This window comes from Bicyclus anynana, chromosome 10 (genome assembly GCF_947172395.1).
Source record: "Bicyclus anynana chromosome 10, ilBicAnyn1.1, whole genome shotgun sequence".
NCBI lineage: Eukaryota > Metazoa > Arthropoda > Insecta > Lepidoptera > Nymphalidae > Bicyclus > Bicyclus anynana.
Genome location: NC_069092.1, coordinates 2474136 through 2488476, shown reverse-complemented (window position 1 = coordinate 2488476; position 14341 = coordinate 2474136). Strand labels below are relative to the sequence as shown.

General features: G+C 38.2%; 1 protein-coding gene across 1 annotated transcript in view; it reads left to right on the top strand.

Annotated features, from left to right (window-relative positions):
* The window catches only part of LOC112050662 (unconventional myosin-Ia-like), a 34817-nt gene extending 20499 nt beyond the window's left edge, over positions 1-14318 (top strand). Inside the window, exons 19-24 of the mRNA XM_024088974.2 lie at positions 5-52; positions 424-756; positions 1156-1299; positions 1621-1794; positions 2480-2694; positions 3388-14318. Coding sequence (XP_023944742.2) covers positions 5-52; positions 424-756; positions 1156-1299; positions 1621-1794; positions 2480-2694; positions 3388-3511 — 1038 coding nt within the window. The 3' untranslated portion in view covers positions 3512-14318. The remainder of the gene's footprint in view (positions 1-4; positions 53-423; positions 757-1155; positions 1300-1620; positions 1795-2479; positions 2695-3387) is intronic.
* Positions 14319-14341: the final 23 nt, after the last annotated feature.

The following is a 14341-nucleotide window of genomic DNA, read 5'->3' as shown; positions in this document are numbered from 1 at the left end:
TTAGAAAAGACTTGCAGCAAGAGAAAAAAGATCGGTCAAGAGAATATCACATGTAAGTCTACAAATAAATAATACACTCAATTTATAATCTATACTTAGTTTGGTACTCGTGTGGTCGAGCAAAAGTTTTCAACAGTATTATATAAGTAAGTAATTGAATATGTTTTTAACTTTAACCATAGTGGAGTCGCGAGTCCAATTTACACTAACATCGTTCAACCATATTCGTCTATGTCGAGAAATGTCCTCTTTTGAAGACTTCTTTTGAAACGTGGTCAAAGGTCACTACCAAATCACTATGACATTGTACCAAAATTCATCTAAATCAGTTATATTGTTTAGCCGTGGAAAGGTAACAATCAGATAAACTTTCACTTTTTATTATACTGCAGAAATTAACTTATTGAATAATATAATCAACAGCGAAACCTCAACCTGGAGCCCGAAGCGTGCGGCAGTAAAGAAGCGACGGAGAAGAATGTGCGAGCGCAGGCGGCGTGCGTGATATGGCGCACGTGGGCGACGTACGCGAAACGATCGTACTTGTCTGGTTTGTGGGCGCGCTTGCCCGCCAGACACAGGTCGCCGGCGTGCGGGGCGTGGCCGCCGTGTCCGCGCCCACGACTGCTGGCGCGCACGGACGCGTTGCTGCGGCGGCTGCACCACAAGTGGCGGTGTGCGGTGTACCGGCGGGCGTTCGATCAGACCGCGAGGAATCGGATGAGGGAGAAGGTCACCGCTAGTGTACTGTTCAAGGTATGGATGGTCCATTATAATTCTTTTTTTTTGTGTATACTGTTAGATATCCAGGAAGATGTCGCTTTTTAGCGATAACACCGCCTATGGTACTAATTATTATCGAACTGATTTGTTATTTAATCATTATTATGTTCTCTGTAATATGCTGAATAATAAAGTGTATTTTCATTTCATTTCATCTGTTTATTATGTTTTTTGAAACATGTTTGTTTTGTAATTTTTTTTTTATAATAAATCACATGATAAATAATGTCCCGAATGAGTCGAGCTTAATAACATTAAGAAAAATTATACAGTTTATTGTCATAGTCATGCTATAAATAAATAAATAAATATAAAAATGTAACAATTGATATAAAGTGTGGATTGAAACTATGGGTGTCGTTTACAACTAAGGATCGCAAGGTGACGTACTTGCGCAGCGTGGCGCACCCGTTCGTGGGCGACTACGTGCGGCTGCGCGCGTCGGCGGCGTGGCGGCGCGGGCTCGGCGCGGCGGCGGCCGACCGATACGTCGTGTTCGCGGACGTCGTGGGCAAGGTAACTGCACTGCAAGTGACGTACTCGCGCAGCGTGGCGCACCCGTTCGTGGGCGACTACGTGCGACTGCGCGCGTCGGCGGCGTGGCGGCGCGGGCTCGGCGCGGCGGCGGCCGACCGATACGTTGTGAATCTGGCATATTCTTTATTTATGCATTTAAAAACATTCGCATGTTTCTCGCTCCTCTGATCCTCTCTTACGCTAATTTCCAACGCACCACTGTACTGCGCAGGCGACGACTTAGAGAAGTAATTTGTCTATGAAGATTAATTTTTTGTTGTATTATGAAACATGTCGTGAGAATAGTTGAAATGTCTGTAGGTTGCACGTTCGAGCGGGCGCGTGTCGCGCTGCCTGGCCGTGGTGTCGACGAGCGCGCTGCTGCTGCTGGAGGCGCGCTCGCTGCGGCTCAAGCGGCGCGTGCCCGCGCACACCGTCTACCGCCTGTCGCTGTCGCCCTACGCCGACGACTTGCTCGTCGTGCACGTGCGAGCGGTGAGTGCTCACCGTCATCATCATATCAGTTGGATGCAGGACTTTATCCTTCCTTTTGGAGGGACTTCCAAACACCACGATCCTGAGCCATCTGCATCCTGGCTCCCTGTGTTTCGCTTGATGGCGTCAGTACACCTGGCGAGGGGTCGACCAACACTGCACTTTTTAGTGTGGGGTCGTTCAGTGTTTTAGGACACCAACACTCCGCACGCGCCTTTCACCCACCCGAAGTCGCTTCACGCGTCTTGATTTTAGCGTATTTTATGTATGACCTGCGCGTAGATACTCATTTCGGAGACGTCAAAAAGATTGCGTACGACTATCCTTTGCCTGATAGCCCAGTGAAGAGCATGATAGCCCAGTGGATATAACCTCTGCCTTCGTTTCCGAAAAGCTTGATAACCACGGGGCGGGCGGGTTCTAATCTGGTACAGGGCATGCACTTCCAACTTTTCAGCTATGTGCATTTTAAGAAATTAAATATCACGTGTCTCAAACGGTGAAGGAAAAACATCGTGAGGATATCAGAAAATTTTCTTAATTCTCTGCGTGTGTGAAGTCTGCCAAACCGCATTGGGCCAGCGTGGTGGACTATTGGTCTAACCCCTCTCATTCTGAGAGGAGACTCGATCTTAGCAGTGAGCCGAATATACGTTGTAAATGATGATGAATGATGATGATGCAGTGCGGCGGCGTGGAGAGCTCGACGGAGGAGCTGTCGCAGTGCTCGTCGCGCGAGCCGCTGGACGCGCCGGGCTGCCTGTTCGGCGGCGAGGGCGCGTGGCGGCGGCGCGGCGACGTGCTGCTGCGCACGTGCCACGTGCTGGAGCTGGCCACCAAGCTGTTCCTCGTCGTGCAGAACGCGGTGGGCGCGCCGCCGCACGTCAACATCTCCACCGAGTGAGTCGCCTTTACTTCCTTACGTGTCACCTATGTCCTCAGACCGATTACCATAGCACCTGCCTCGCTCTTCCGCCATTAATAACAGGACCTGCCTCGCTAACCGTTACACCTCTGGCAAAGATCAAAAATCAATGATCTAACGCGTTTATAAAAACTGTTGCTACAGAATCGATGTTTCATTGTTGTAATCGTTTTCGTCGTGTAAAGAGCTCCCTAAAAATGCCGGTTTGTGTAGTTGAAAAGCATTAAAAGCGGTCCAATATTTATAGTTTAGTAAAAGATGGAGTCACGTTTTATTTGTCATTACTCCATTTTGACTTATTTAGAATTGAATTAATAATTAAATTTAATATTAATTTGAATCTTAGACTAAATAATATGGGCCAACAGGGTAAATAAGTTTATTTTATTATTTTCATATGCGTATTTCGCTGAATGTCAAATTTCTAGAAAAATAGATCCGATAAAATTGCGCAAATGCTTCTTTAATTTAGCTGATTTAGCCAACGCACATTTTTCTGAAAATTGGCCTCATGAGATCTCCTTATATGTTCTAATTTATGGCCAGTTTTCAGCTTTGTATCGTTTGAATACCAAGCTGAAAAAAGCATACGTTTGAGCAAGGAATTTTGGGCCATTAGTTTATATGGAGACTGGGTTTCCCCTTTCTCATTGTCCATTTGTTGGCAGGTTCGAAGCGAACTTCGGGCAGCAAATGGTGACGGTGTCGTTCCACGCGGTGGGCGGCGGCGCGGCCGGCGAGGGCGGCGCGCGGCTGCTGCGGCGCGGCAGTCGCATGGACGTGCTGCTCTAGCGACACACGCCGCTCTAGTCACACGGTTTGTTGACACTTGCCTACTGTGGAAACTGATTCGCCTTTCAGACTGTCGAGCTGGCATATTTCTAAATCTCTAAACATGCCTTCAAGGTTGCATTCTTGAATGCCAGCTTGCGTGCAGGTTTCTCAAATTTTGGAAAAGCATGCCTTTAAGGATGCAGGTTTCTCAAAGTTCCAAACATACCTTCAATTATGTAGGTATTATCGGACGCTCGCGACTTCGTCCGCCCTTAAACCTCTTTAATCCGGCCCTATCGCAAAATCCCTTCTTAGTGGATACCTACTAACTATAAACTATGACGTGATTAATAACCTTTCGCATTTATATATTAAGACATCAGATTCCATTCTTAAATTTAATCATGCAGGTATCTCACAGCATCCAAAGCTTGTCTTCAAGCTTCAAAACTTGGCTGCAAAGACTCCAAACTTGGCAGCAAGCTTGCAGATTTTTCAGTCTTCATGCTTGCCTTCAAGCTTTGAGATTTCTTAAAGCTTGTGGGTGATTGAAGAAAACGAAAAACCTCAAATAACCAATAAGTCGAAAAAATATAATTTGGTAATTTTGTAAGGGAATTTGTCAGTTTCAATAAAAAAAACATTGAAAAGAAGTCAAGGGCATCTCTTTCCACAGTTGGCAATTGTCAGAAAATCGTTTACGCCTTAGTTAGATATGTAATCACACATCTGAACTATTTGCATTTATATAACGGTGCCTGTGATGCGTCGGCGACGTTGTTGGTCGCGCGGCGCACGGGAGTACGTTGTGTTCACGACGTGTGCTCTGAGAGCCGGTCAACTGTTTGTTGTACTCATTTGTACTGGTTTTTTTTTTCACCCGAGTATGTTACACATTCATACAAAACTATGTTGACCACTGAAAAAACTGCCAGATCCATTATCAGTTATGTATGTTTTTAATTTCAAGTGGCATATGTAGAAACAATCTTTAGTGTATACGTAATTAATTATTTTAAATTATGCAAAACAATTCATGCAATTTTGATATACAAACAGTGTACCTAAAATGCACATTAATAAATAAATGTAAATATATGTTAAATTTTACTATTGGATAGTAGCAGGAATGTTTATGACATAACAAATTAATTTTGTTAATAATGATTAAAATGTAACCTGCTACAAAAATTATGAATAACGAATTTATACTTATTTTTTGTGTGACATGTCGTATGCAGCGAGTCAAATTGTCTGTTATTAAAGATGAATCGCCATATGATGCGTTTCCACTCTCGATCTCACTCGTTTCATACTTGCTGTGCGACTTTTCGTAAAATGTGGATTTGTATGTATACTCTGTACAAATGGTTGACCGTCTCTCGGCCTACGTCTCTAGGATAACCACGGTTTAGGATCTTATGAAGTAGATAGCGCCGTAAGTGGTCCGTTGCGTTACGCGTAGTGTAGTGTAGAGCCGCGGTGGCGACAGGCGACTGATTACCTCACCTCACCCTTTGCGGAGCGATGTGTGCCAGTACAGGGCGCGTCACTATTGGCGATAGGAGAAATAATTAGATGGATTGTAATATTCACAGAGTTTAGGTTTGATTAAAGGTAAAGGAGCCTCAATAACTCGGTAACACAAAGCAGTAGAGTGGTCGGACTCATCACTGAGAACCGGTGGATCAATCCTCGCCCGCTGGACTTTTGTCGTCGTGCATCCCGTTCCCTTAAATTAGACACAATTATTAAATGAAAGCCTATTGGGTATCCAGATTCCCACCAAAAATTTAACCGATAAACCCTTGGAAGCCAGAGAATAACCTTGAGCAGATTCCCTCTGATCTGACCTGACTCTGTGTGCAGGTTTAGGGATCCGTTAATGACGTATATCAAACACTACCACCGGTTCGGAAGGCAGGGTTTGCTGGGAAGAGCCGGGTCATCTAGTTCTAAAATGAATTCCTTTAAACTATAGTGACGCGTGCTGTATCTCCTCTTTACATTATATTATTTTATCTTTTACATTTGCCTAGTGTTCCTATTAATTTCCAAGTAAAATTATCGAAATGTATTTGGAAATTGCTCTAGGTCTGTACAAATAATCGAATAGGTGATTGAAAAAATATTACAATGTAAGGAGTGTTCATACGTTTTATGGATGTGAATTAAAAGCCTTATATTATACCTCGTGAGTACGGTTTAAATGTGTGGGTATTTTGCATCACGTATTAAAATCCCTCGTTTTGCTGTGACGTTTGAATCGTAACTGATACGGAATTTTTGACCTCAAAACTTTATGTCTGTACTGTATTTATGTACCAATCAATTGGTACTTCTCTTTATTAATTGAGATGTTATCATTTTACTAAAAAATCCACATAATATATAATAATCACAAAATACTGCCTATAATAAAGTAAATTCAATTCAGTTACATCGTGTGACCCGAATTTCTTGGACTTGGAAAGACTTGGCCAATCTTTTATATTATCAATAGACAAGATAGATATTTTAGTCTTGCAACACTGCTGCAGAATGAAAATAGGCCAACTCTCTGAAAATTTACAACACCCAAAAAGTAATTCGCCATACTTAATCTTTTTTCCCAAAATTTTTCTGTAAGACAATTCGTAAGTTTTATAAATATGTATATGAAATATTATAGCATGAATTAAGAAATTTATGAATTAAAAATTGTCTAGTTACGATTTCTATGTCAGAGTGAATCGGGGTCTAAATCGAAACTCAATGGTCAACAAAGCCACTTTAGAGTATTTAAGTTAATAATTATCATAGTTAAACTCCCTTCTAAATAAATATTTATTGAGAACAAACAAGGACGTTACCTATATTAATACGTATCTATTCTATAGTATTATATGTTTGACCTTTCATAGTGAGTAAAAAAATTTCCCATTCGTGCCAATAAAAATAAATTAGGGCAGGTAAAAGAATCGCTTTAAAATAAATAATAATAATTAACTAATTAAAGTTTGTGAAAACAATTGTGGTGTTTTCGGGCATATGAAATTGTAGTGTTAGTCTATGGTCTAAATTTTTATATAGTTTTTTCGGGAAGAATTGTGAAATGTCAATGACAATGCGCTTTTTTATGACATACGGGAAACTCAATAGGGTAGTTAACACTTTTTTAAAGTGGTCTTAAATTGTTTCGTTCATTATCATTCTATCGTTCTACTATATTGAAATAAATTATCATATTTTTTTGACAATCCAAGCCAAAACGCTGGTAGATAGTCTATATTTTAACTGTTTCATGACGTCACGTTAACACTAAACCTTAACTAAACAGAGTGTTTATTATTAGTTAATAATAATTAGTTTGTTGGTTATTCCTTTAGTACAGCAAGTAATATTTTGACGTCACAAAATGGACGACAGCGTTTTTGACATTTGGAAAAATTGATTAAATACGTAATTTATAAATTCAGTTTTCTGTGAAATTCCTTACTTTTAATAATCAATATCGATACATTTCGGACCCTTATTCCATGTACTACACGAAAAAACTATGTTTTATATTAAATTTCATATGAGTCAACTACCCTATTGTAAACTACCACAACGCTACTATGTACTATATAGTATCATAAACTTTTTTGACCCGGTGGCCAAAACTGGAACTAACGTTGCGGCGGTCGCCATTTTACTATACGTACTACGTATTGTAAAAAAGTCCCGTAGACGCGGCGCTAATATCTTATTGGCGCTCATCAGATGTAGTGTTGTCATTTTTGTAAGGAGCTGTCAATTTCAGTTCAGGTTTTAGCCGCGGGACTTCTTTCGTGGCGCGGCCACAATGGGCCAGATAAGTTTGTGGCACTGTATGTCATGTGATTGTATGTGTCTATGAGTAGTAGGCGTTTCTTCAGTAGCCAAAAGTGTTTTATCAATATAGACCAATCAACAGATGTATAAATATAGTAATTACCTCACTGTTACCATAGGACTACTGAGACGAGTGCTTAATGGTTGGGTTCCTCATACGCACTTTACATATCTGGGATGTCTTTTCAGTTTCCGTTTCTATCTTCATGAAAGAACAGGCTTAACTAGGCTGATCATTATACGGATAAATTGTACAAAATGAAATATGTATCCTTCTCCAATACCATTCTGTAGAAAAGGTTTTTATAACTCGCAAGTGCGGATTTCTAATTTACCTATATCGGTTTCATTTTATAGTATCATGTTGGACAGAGAAAGAGATATAGAGGTGGATTTAAAATCGTAATTGCGAGTTATAAAAAACATCGGTACAGTATTGGGGAAGGAATATTCTACTAGCAAGTCATCTTTACAGAAGACTCAGGGCAGACAATGCATTTACGCATCTATCAGTGGAGTTCATAGACGTTTCAGGGGCATCCCCAAGGTACCATTCACCTACTGAGTGTCGCTATATACTCAAACGCATAGAGTTTAAATTCGACATTCAGCGGGTAAACGATCCCCTGGGGGCGCCCCCACAACTTCTATGAATTCTACAGTATGACGTGCAAGTACAGTGAATAAACACCCTTTAGGCAAATGCGTTCCATTGTACGGTGCTTCTTCACTTACTATCAATGTGCATTTAATTCCACACAAACTGATGTGTTAAGTTACTTAAGAGGTAATTCCTAGCACTGTTATGGGTATAATAAAATAATCATATTGATTATTTTATTTATTAAGGCCATCAGCATGAAGTTTTTATTCTAATAAAATACTACTCGTGAGACGCAAGAAAGACAAAGATGTATGTATGTATGTATCTGTAGAAAATCTTCAAGATAAAGCGATTTTAATGAATTTATAGTTTTATCAATATGATTGGCTGCCTGCTTCTTTGGAAATATGCCTTTTATAGTGTACAGCAGACCTAAGATGCGTACTAAGAGATATTAATTAACTAAGAGAAATTAATTTGTCTCCAAAAGATATAATAAATCGCTTTCTCTTTCGAACCATCGTAACCACAGACTAATTACATAAGGACTAGTATCGCACCCAAATACACGAACAAAATTATCGGTCATTTTCTGAGGAAAACGCAATTATGTTAGAAGAAAGCAAGTGGCACGTTAAAACTGTGCTAATTAGCAAACTTGAGCTCAATCTCCGCACTGTCAACGCACCGTTAACAACGCTGCTTAAATACTATTTGCGTGCTACTTGTAAACATCGAATGTGGTTTATGTAACCTATCTACCTCTTTTTTATTCTAACATCTAACTCTTTAACCAACGAACACGATTACAACTATGAAACATCGATTCTATTGAAACAGTTTTTATAATCGCATTAGATCGTTGATCATATACTTTGACGGAAAAGTAACGTCTAGCGAGGTTGGTCTTATCTTATTAGTCTGAGATCGTTACGAACTAGACAAATATACTCTTTCGTTGCGATGGGACGATATGTAAACAATATTATGTTGTTATTTTTTGGTGCGTATCTAGGCCTACAGGAAGTGTGACGGATTATGAGCATTCGACAAAGTAGTGAAGTATGCACAGTAGCAGTAGGATAATGGTATGTGCCTTCCACATTCTGCGGGCGCTCATAAACCGTCGCACGATCAGCGGGGTTATTATGTATATCGGTGTATCGTTCAAATAATGAGTCACTACCTCGTTTTTCATAATTTTCTGTGATCATGTATCGTAATCATTTCAAAAAATCTTGACTATTTTACATCAATTCATGACGTGTCATTTTACAAGTCATCATCATCTCCTTACCCTTATCCCACTTAAGTGGGGTCGGAAAAATATGTCAATCTTTTCCATTCGTCTCTATTACTCGTCAACTCATCATCCACTCCTTTTACACACATGTCCTCTTTCACACAATCCAACCATCTCTTCTTTGGCCTTCCTCTCCTCTTATGTCCTTCCACTTGCACATTCAACATTTTTCTAGTAATATGACTTTCCTCCCTACGCATTACATGTCCATACCAAGCTTACCTTCTACTCCTCAATTTTTCTGTCACTGGCGCCACCTTCAGACTTCCTCTTATATACTCATTTTACAAGTGACAGTGTTTTTATTTGTTTCAACGCTCACCTAACATTATTGAACACCGAAATTGTGTAAATAACTATTTTCCGTTGAAATAAGATTACTTCTTGCCACTAGACCAATACCACTTTAAGTATAATGACGGTAATTATGTATTTGTTGGAAACACAATATGTTAGCTGATTGCGAAAACGAAAATACAATGATCGACGTAGTGACTCATTATTTGAATGATGTACCGAGATACATGATAACCCTGCCGAACCTGTAACTGAAATATTGTATTATTCTATTGTAAATGCAATTTTATACCTTCCCGAAACGTTTACTTGGTTTGGCACAGACTCTCTCTAAACTTCAGTGAATTTCACCAATAACTATTGTATTGTAATTGTAGATAGTGTTATACTCGAATTATCTATTAACTAGATATTCTTTTATTGCCCTACTATGGTAATTCAATATGAAAAACTGTTCTATTTACGTTAGGCCGTCATGTGCAATATATTTTCAAGTATATGTAGGTTCCTTAGCCAACATACCAGAATATACAAATACTGCCAAAAATGTATACGTTCGTATATCATCTATATATTAAAATACCAGGGCCGTTATCATATTATGAGGTTTGCCTTTATTTTAGACCTTGGTATTTTGACGTTCTTACGTAAATTGAACAATTATGATGATTCGATTATGCACAAGTTTTTGAGCTCTAACAGTTAGCATTGCTATCCTTTTCACAATGTTCACAAATGAAAAGGATAGCATTATTTTCAAAGTTCAGAAGTTTGTGTGTAACTGATTCTGTATATGTGGTATCAAAGTGTAAAGTAAGCTCACGACCGCATCCGCCTTGTGAAATAAAATAAATACACGTTACACGTTCAGATTGTTACAATGGCTAAAACGATAGAGTAATTAAAAAGAGAATTATGTATATCATCTCACTCAGTTACAATATATAACATGCGTTGCGATAATGTACTAAAGATTAGTTTTATAGAATGGGCAAGTTTTAAAGACGAATTCTTCACTCTGCCGGCCATATTTATAAACATGGAATGAGATTTAAACTTCAAAAGGGCCTAATTACTAGTATTTAAAGTTCACTTTACTTTGAAGACTTTTAAGGTTTAAATCATAGTCTATGTTTATATACATGGCCGCGGCTGTTACTATTACTGGCACGTAACAAGTCCTTGGGTCCAGGAAGTAAATATTTATTCATGACCATACTGCTTGAACTTAGAAGTGATGCAGCATTTTCCTTCCAATCGCATCCGATAGCTTATATTCCCACTGAATATTCTCTGACTTTATATTCAATATTATATTTCTTTATGTATCAATATTCGGGTCTTAGGTTGATTGTTGGTTCTCTTGATTTGTTACGTTCGGAATTTTGCCATGTACATTATACAGGCAGAAAAGTACATTAATAAATATTTTGTTCCTGGACCTGAGGAACAACGTGGACCGTAGTTAATCTATGCAGTTATTAAATAGTTCAAATTATTATATCCGTGTGAATATAGCAGCATGTTTGTATTGAAACTCAGTAATATAAATAGTAAGAATTAAGTCCACCATTGTTGAACTTGAGTTTGAGTATGCTATCGACTGATGTCAGCCTGGAGTGTTTGTTTTTGCGTTCAAAATTCAGACTTCACTTTCTTTGGCATCTTGATTACTATTCACAATGAAATATACGTCATAATTACTTTCACAGCATTATTTCATATTGTTTATAATGGGGTAATGCTGCTGACATTTTACCATGAGGTCTGAAATCGATTTTGAGTTTTAGGAATACTTTGAAAATCAATCGTTGTTTAGACAAAAACACATCATGCACATCGTCTATCAATATAAAATAGCTTTTTCTGCCATTGATTAATGAATTCCTGTGTCGAGTTTGTACCAAAAATGTACACTCCAGGTATTTTTTGGTCAGCCATTTGTTTTTTCTAGAAGTACGTTCTATTATCTATTAAGCTGTTCAAGGTTCTAACGTTTGTCGTTGCAAATGTCCGAAAGTAGCCTTGTTATGTTGTGTAAGCCCACTGTTACGGATGTTCGTTTAGATCTCTGCGTTAGTGTTTCCACTTTGGTTGACAGGTTCAACACATCTAAAATTTCTAGAAACTTCTGCATACTAAAGCGAAAAAGTCTTGAAATATTTGAACTTGAGGGAACTTCGGCTTTCACAAAAGTTGTCTCTCTCATTCGTTTATGATTCCCTGGTTTAGTTGATTAAAAATTGTACAAGCATTTGATTTTCTAACCCTTTCAAGTACGCAGAGATTTGCGTGTTTCTCGATGTATTGCGAGTGACTTAGGGTTGTTTTTATGATATCCCATCACCTGATTGAGCAAAATGCAAATATTTAAAAATTTGCTCTATCAGTTAGAATTACCGACGTGTCGACCAATCTGGAAGCAACTAATCATTTCGTGTGCCAATTATCGTGCCAACACGCCAGAATGGTGTTCCGAAGGCCTAATTTAAGATTTGCCAATTAAAATGTACCAAAGCGTTATTAGTTATACAGAAACATATTAAGTCGTCGATATCAGTATGTTTTGTGTGTTTGTTTGTCACTTCTGTTTATGTAAGCGGGTTGTTGTAGCGTGCGAGCGAGCGAGTGCGCCTGCGCGTCTGTACTAATCACACAAACTACTGTACAATATAATTTTACTGGGCTATTTCTCTGAACCGTAGATCTTTCTTTACCGATTGAATATACTCAGTAACTTGTGCGTTGAATGGATAAGTTGGTGGTAGTCATTTGCGGAATCTTAGTCTATTTTTTTAAATAGATATTTCTAAATATATTCATTTCAAAAGTTAGCATTCTTGCTTGTACTAGACAAGATTGAATGAAATGAGATTTTCATTGATTTGTTAATCTTCAGTTCTCTTGATTGGTTTAACTAGTATTTAAATTGTACTTATGTTTTTTTATTACACTATATGAATCATATAAACTTAGGTATTTTGATTTGTAGTTCAAATAGTTTTTATAAATAAGACTGTATATATGTTTCAAGTTTTATATCTGTAGAAATTTAACAAACGAAATTGCCGGTTATAATTTATTAGTGATTAGATATAAATTAGCGTGTGTTTCTGTAGTTGTAAGTTGTATACTTGTAGCAAATTGTATTTGTAAGCACTAGGGATGCGTTTTCGACGATCACTTCTTGAGGTTTTATTTGCTATTGGAGTCATCCAGGTCGAAGGACCAAAAGTAAAGGAAGTTACTTGTCCAGTATTTGTATGTACTGATAGCTGACAGAGCAGATTTTAACTAAAAACTGTATTTGTTCAGTAAAGTTAATTGCTTTTTATAAAGCGTAAGGGTATGTATTCGAGGAATTAGTTTTTTGGAGAAGTGTGTAGAAGTAGCTGATTTTGTTGTTTACTAAAATTATTGTTCTTCATTAATGTGCAAGTCAATTGCTTTTTATTAAAGCATAAAGGGCTGTATTCGAGGAATCAGTTTTTTGGAGAAGTGAGTAGAAGTAGTAGAGGCAACATTTTAGATATAACTAGTTGAGTTTGGCAAAAGTCGCAGTAAAAGTTCAGATCTACGGTTCAGAAGTGAGTTTGTGTTATGTGTATTATTAATATCAGTTTTGCTCAAAACCTAATAGCGTAATATTGGTTTTGTCGCGTGTATAGGATGTTTCGAGTTCGTTTTAAATAGTGTTTTCTATCGCTCAAATGGCAAAAAAATAAATGTTTTCGGGCTGAATGTCAGTATTAATTTAAAACATTTATGAAATAACGGATAAATCTTATTGTTAGTTTCATAAAACTTCGCAAAATATAAAATCACATACAATTAAATTTTTTTTGACGATGTAGAAAATATATCTCTATCAAAGCAAGCAAGGATGTCTGATGATTATGATAGAGATTTTTGTTTTAATTTTTAACTTCCAACACAAAACGAAGATAGCTAAATAATCTTTGAGGCGATATACCAGAACCCGTATATGGTAGCTAGGTAAAATATTTTTTTTAGTTTAAAGCAAGGCTAGAAATCTCTTACAGATTTGTAAATTAAAATGAACAAATAGGTTTTTTTAATAAAGTGTTATCCGTTGTTTCTAAATGTCGCTGTATAAACGCAGTCGATAGTGCACGGCGCGCTCGCGAGTTATTTATAGTCTATTTGCTGTTACGTTCGTCCGAGCTAGCCGCCGTCCAGACAATCTACAATCTAAATAAGGTATCAAATAAATTAAAAGGTATCAAAAATTAAACTAGCTGTAGCTTATCTATCCGGAGTTAGCTTGCCTGTCCACCAGAGTGGAGAGAGGGAGCGTAGCGGAGAAACGGACTAATGCGGAGCGGAGTTGCGTACTGTGTTTGTCCACCGGAGCGGAGCGAGGCTGCGGAGCGAAGTGACTTCCCGAAGAAACTTCCCCGCACGTGAGTCCCCGCTCCGTTTCCCCGCTCCGCTTACTGGTTTTATATGAATTTTTAATCTAGCTCGCAAGTCCCTGTCCACTTAAGAGGAGCAGAGATTTTGTGCAATCCTATTGGTTACTATTTCTTCGTTTGCCTCGCTCCGCTTTGATGGACTGGCAGCCTTACATTAACAACTAGTTAAAGTTTTGATGACGTCACAAATCGGCCGGCGGCGGCGTACGGCGAACACCCGTTTTTCGTTAATTAAGACGAACTATGTAAAAGGCATGTTACGTTTTCAACGATTACTTATTATGGAAAATGTTTTATCGTTTTTAATAAAAAATTAAGAAAGTTTTTACACTTCTCGTGTTTTTATTTTCTTC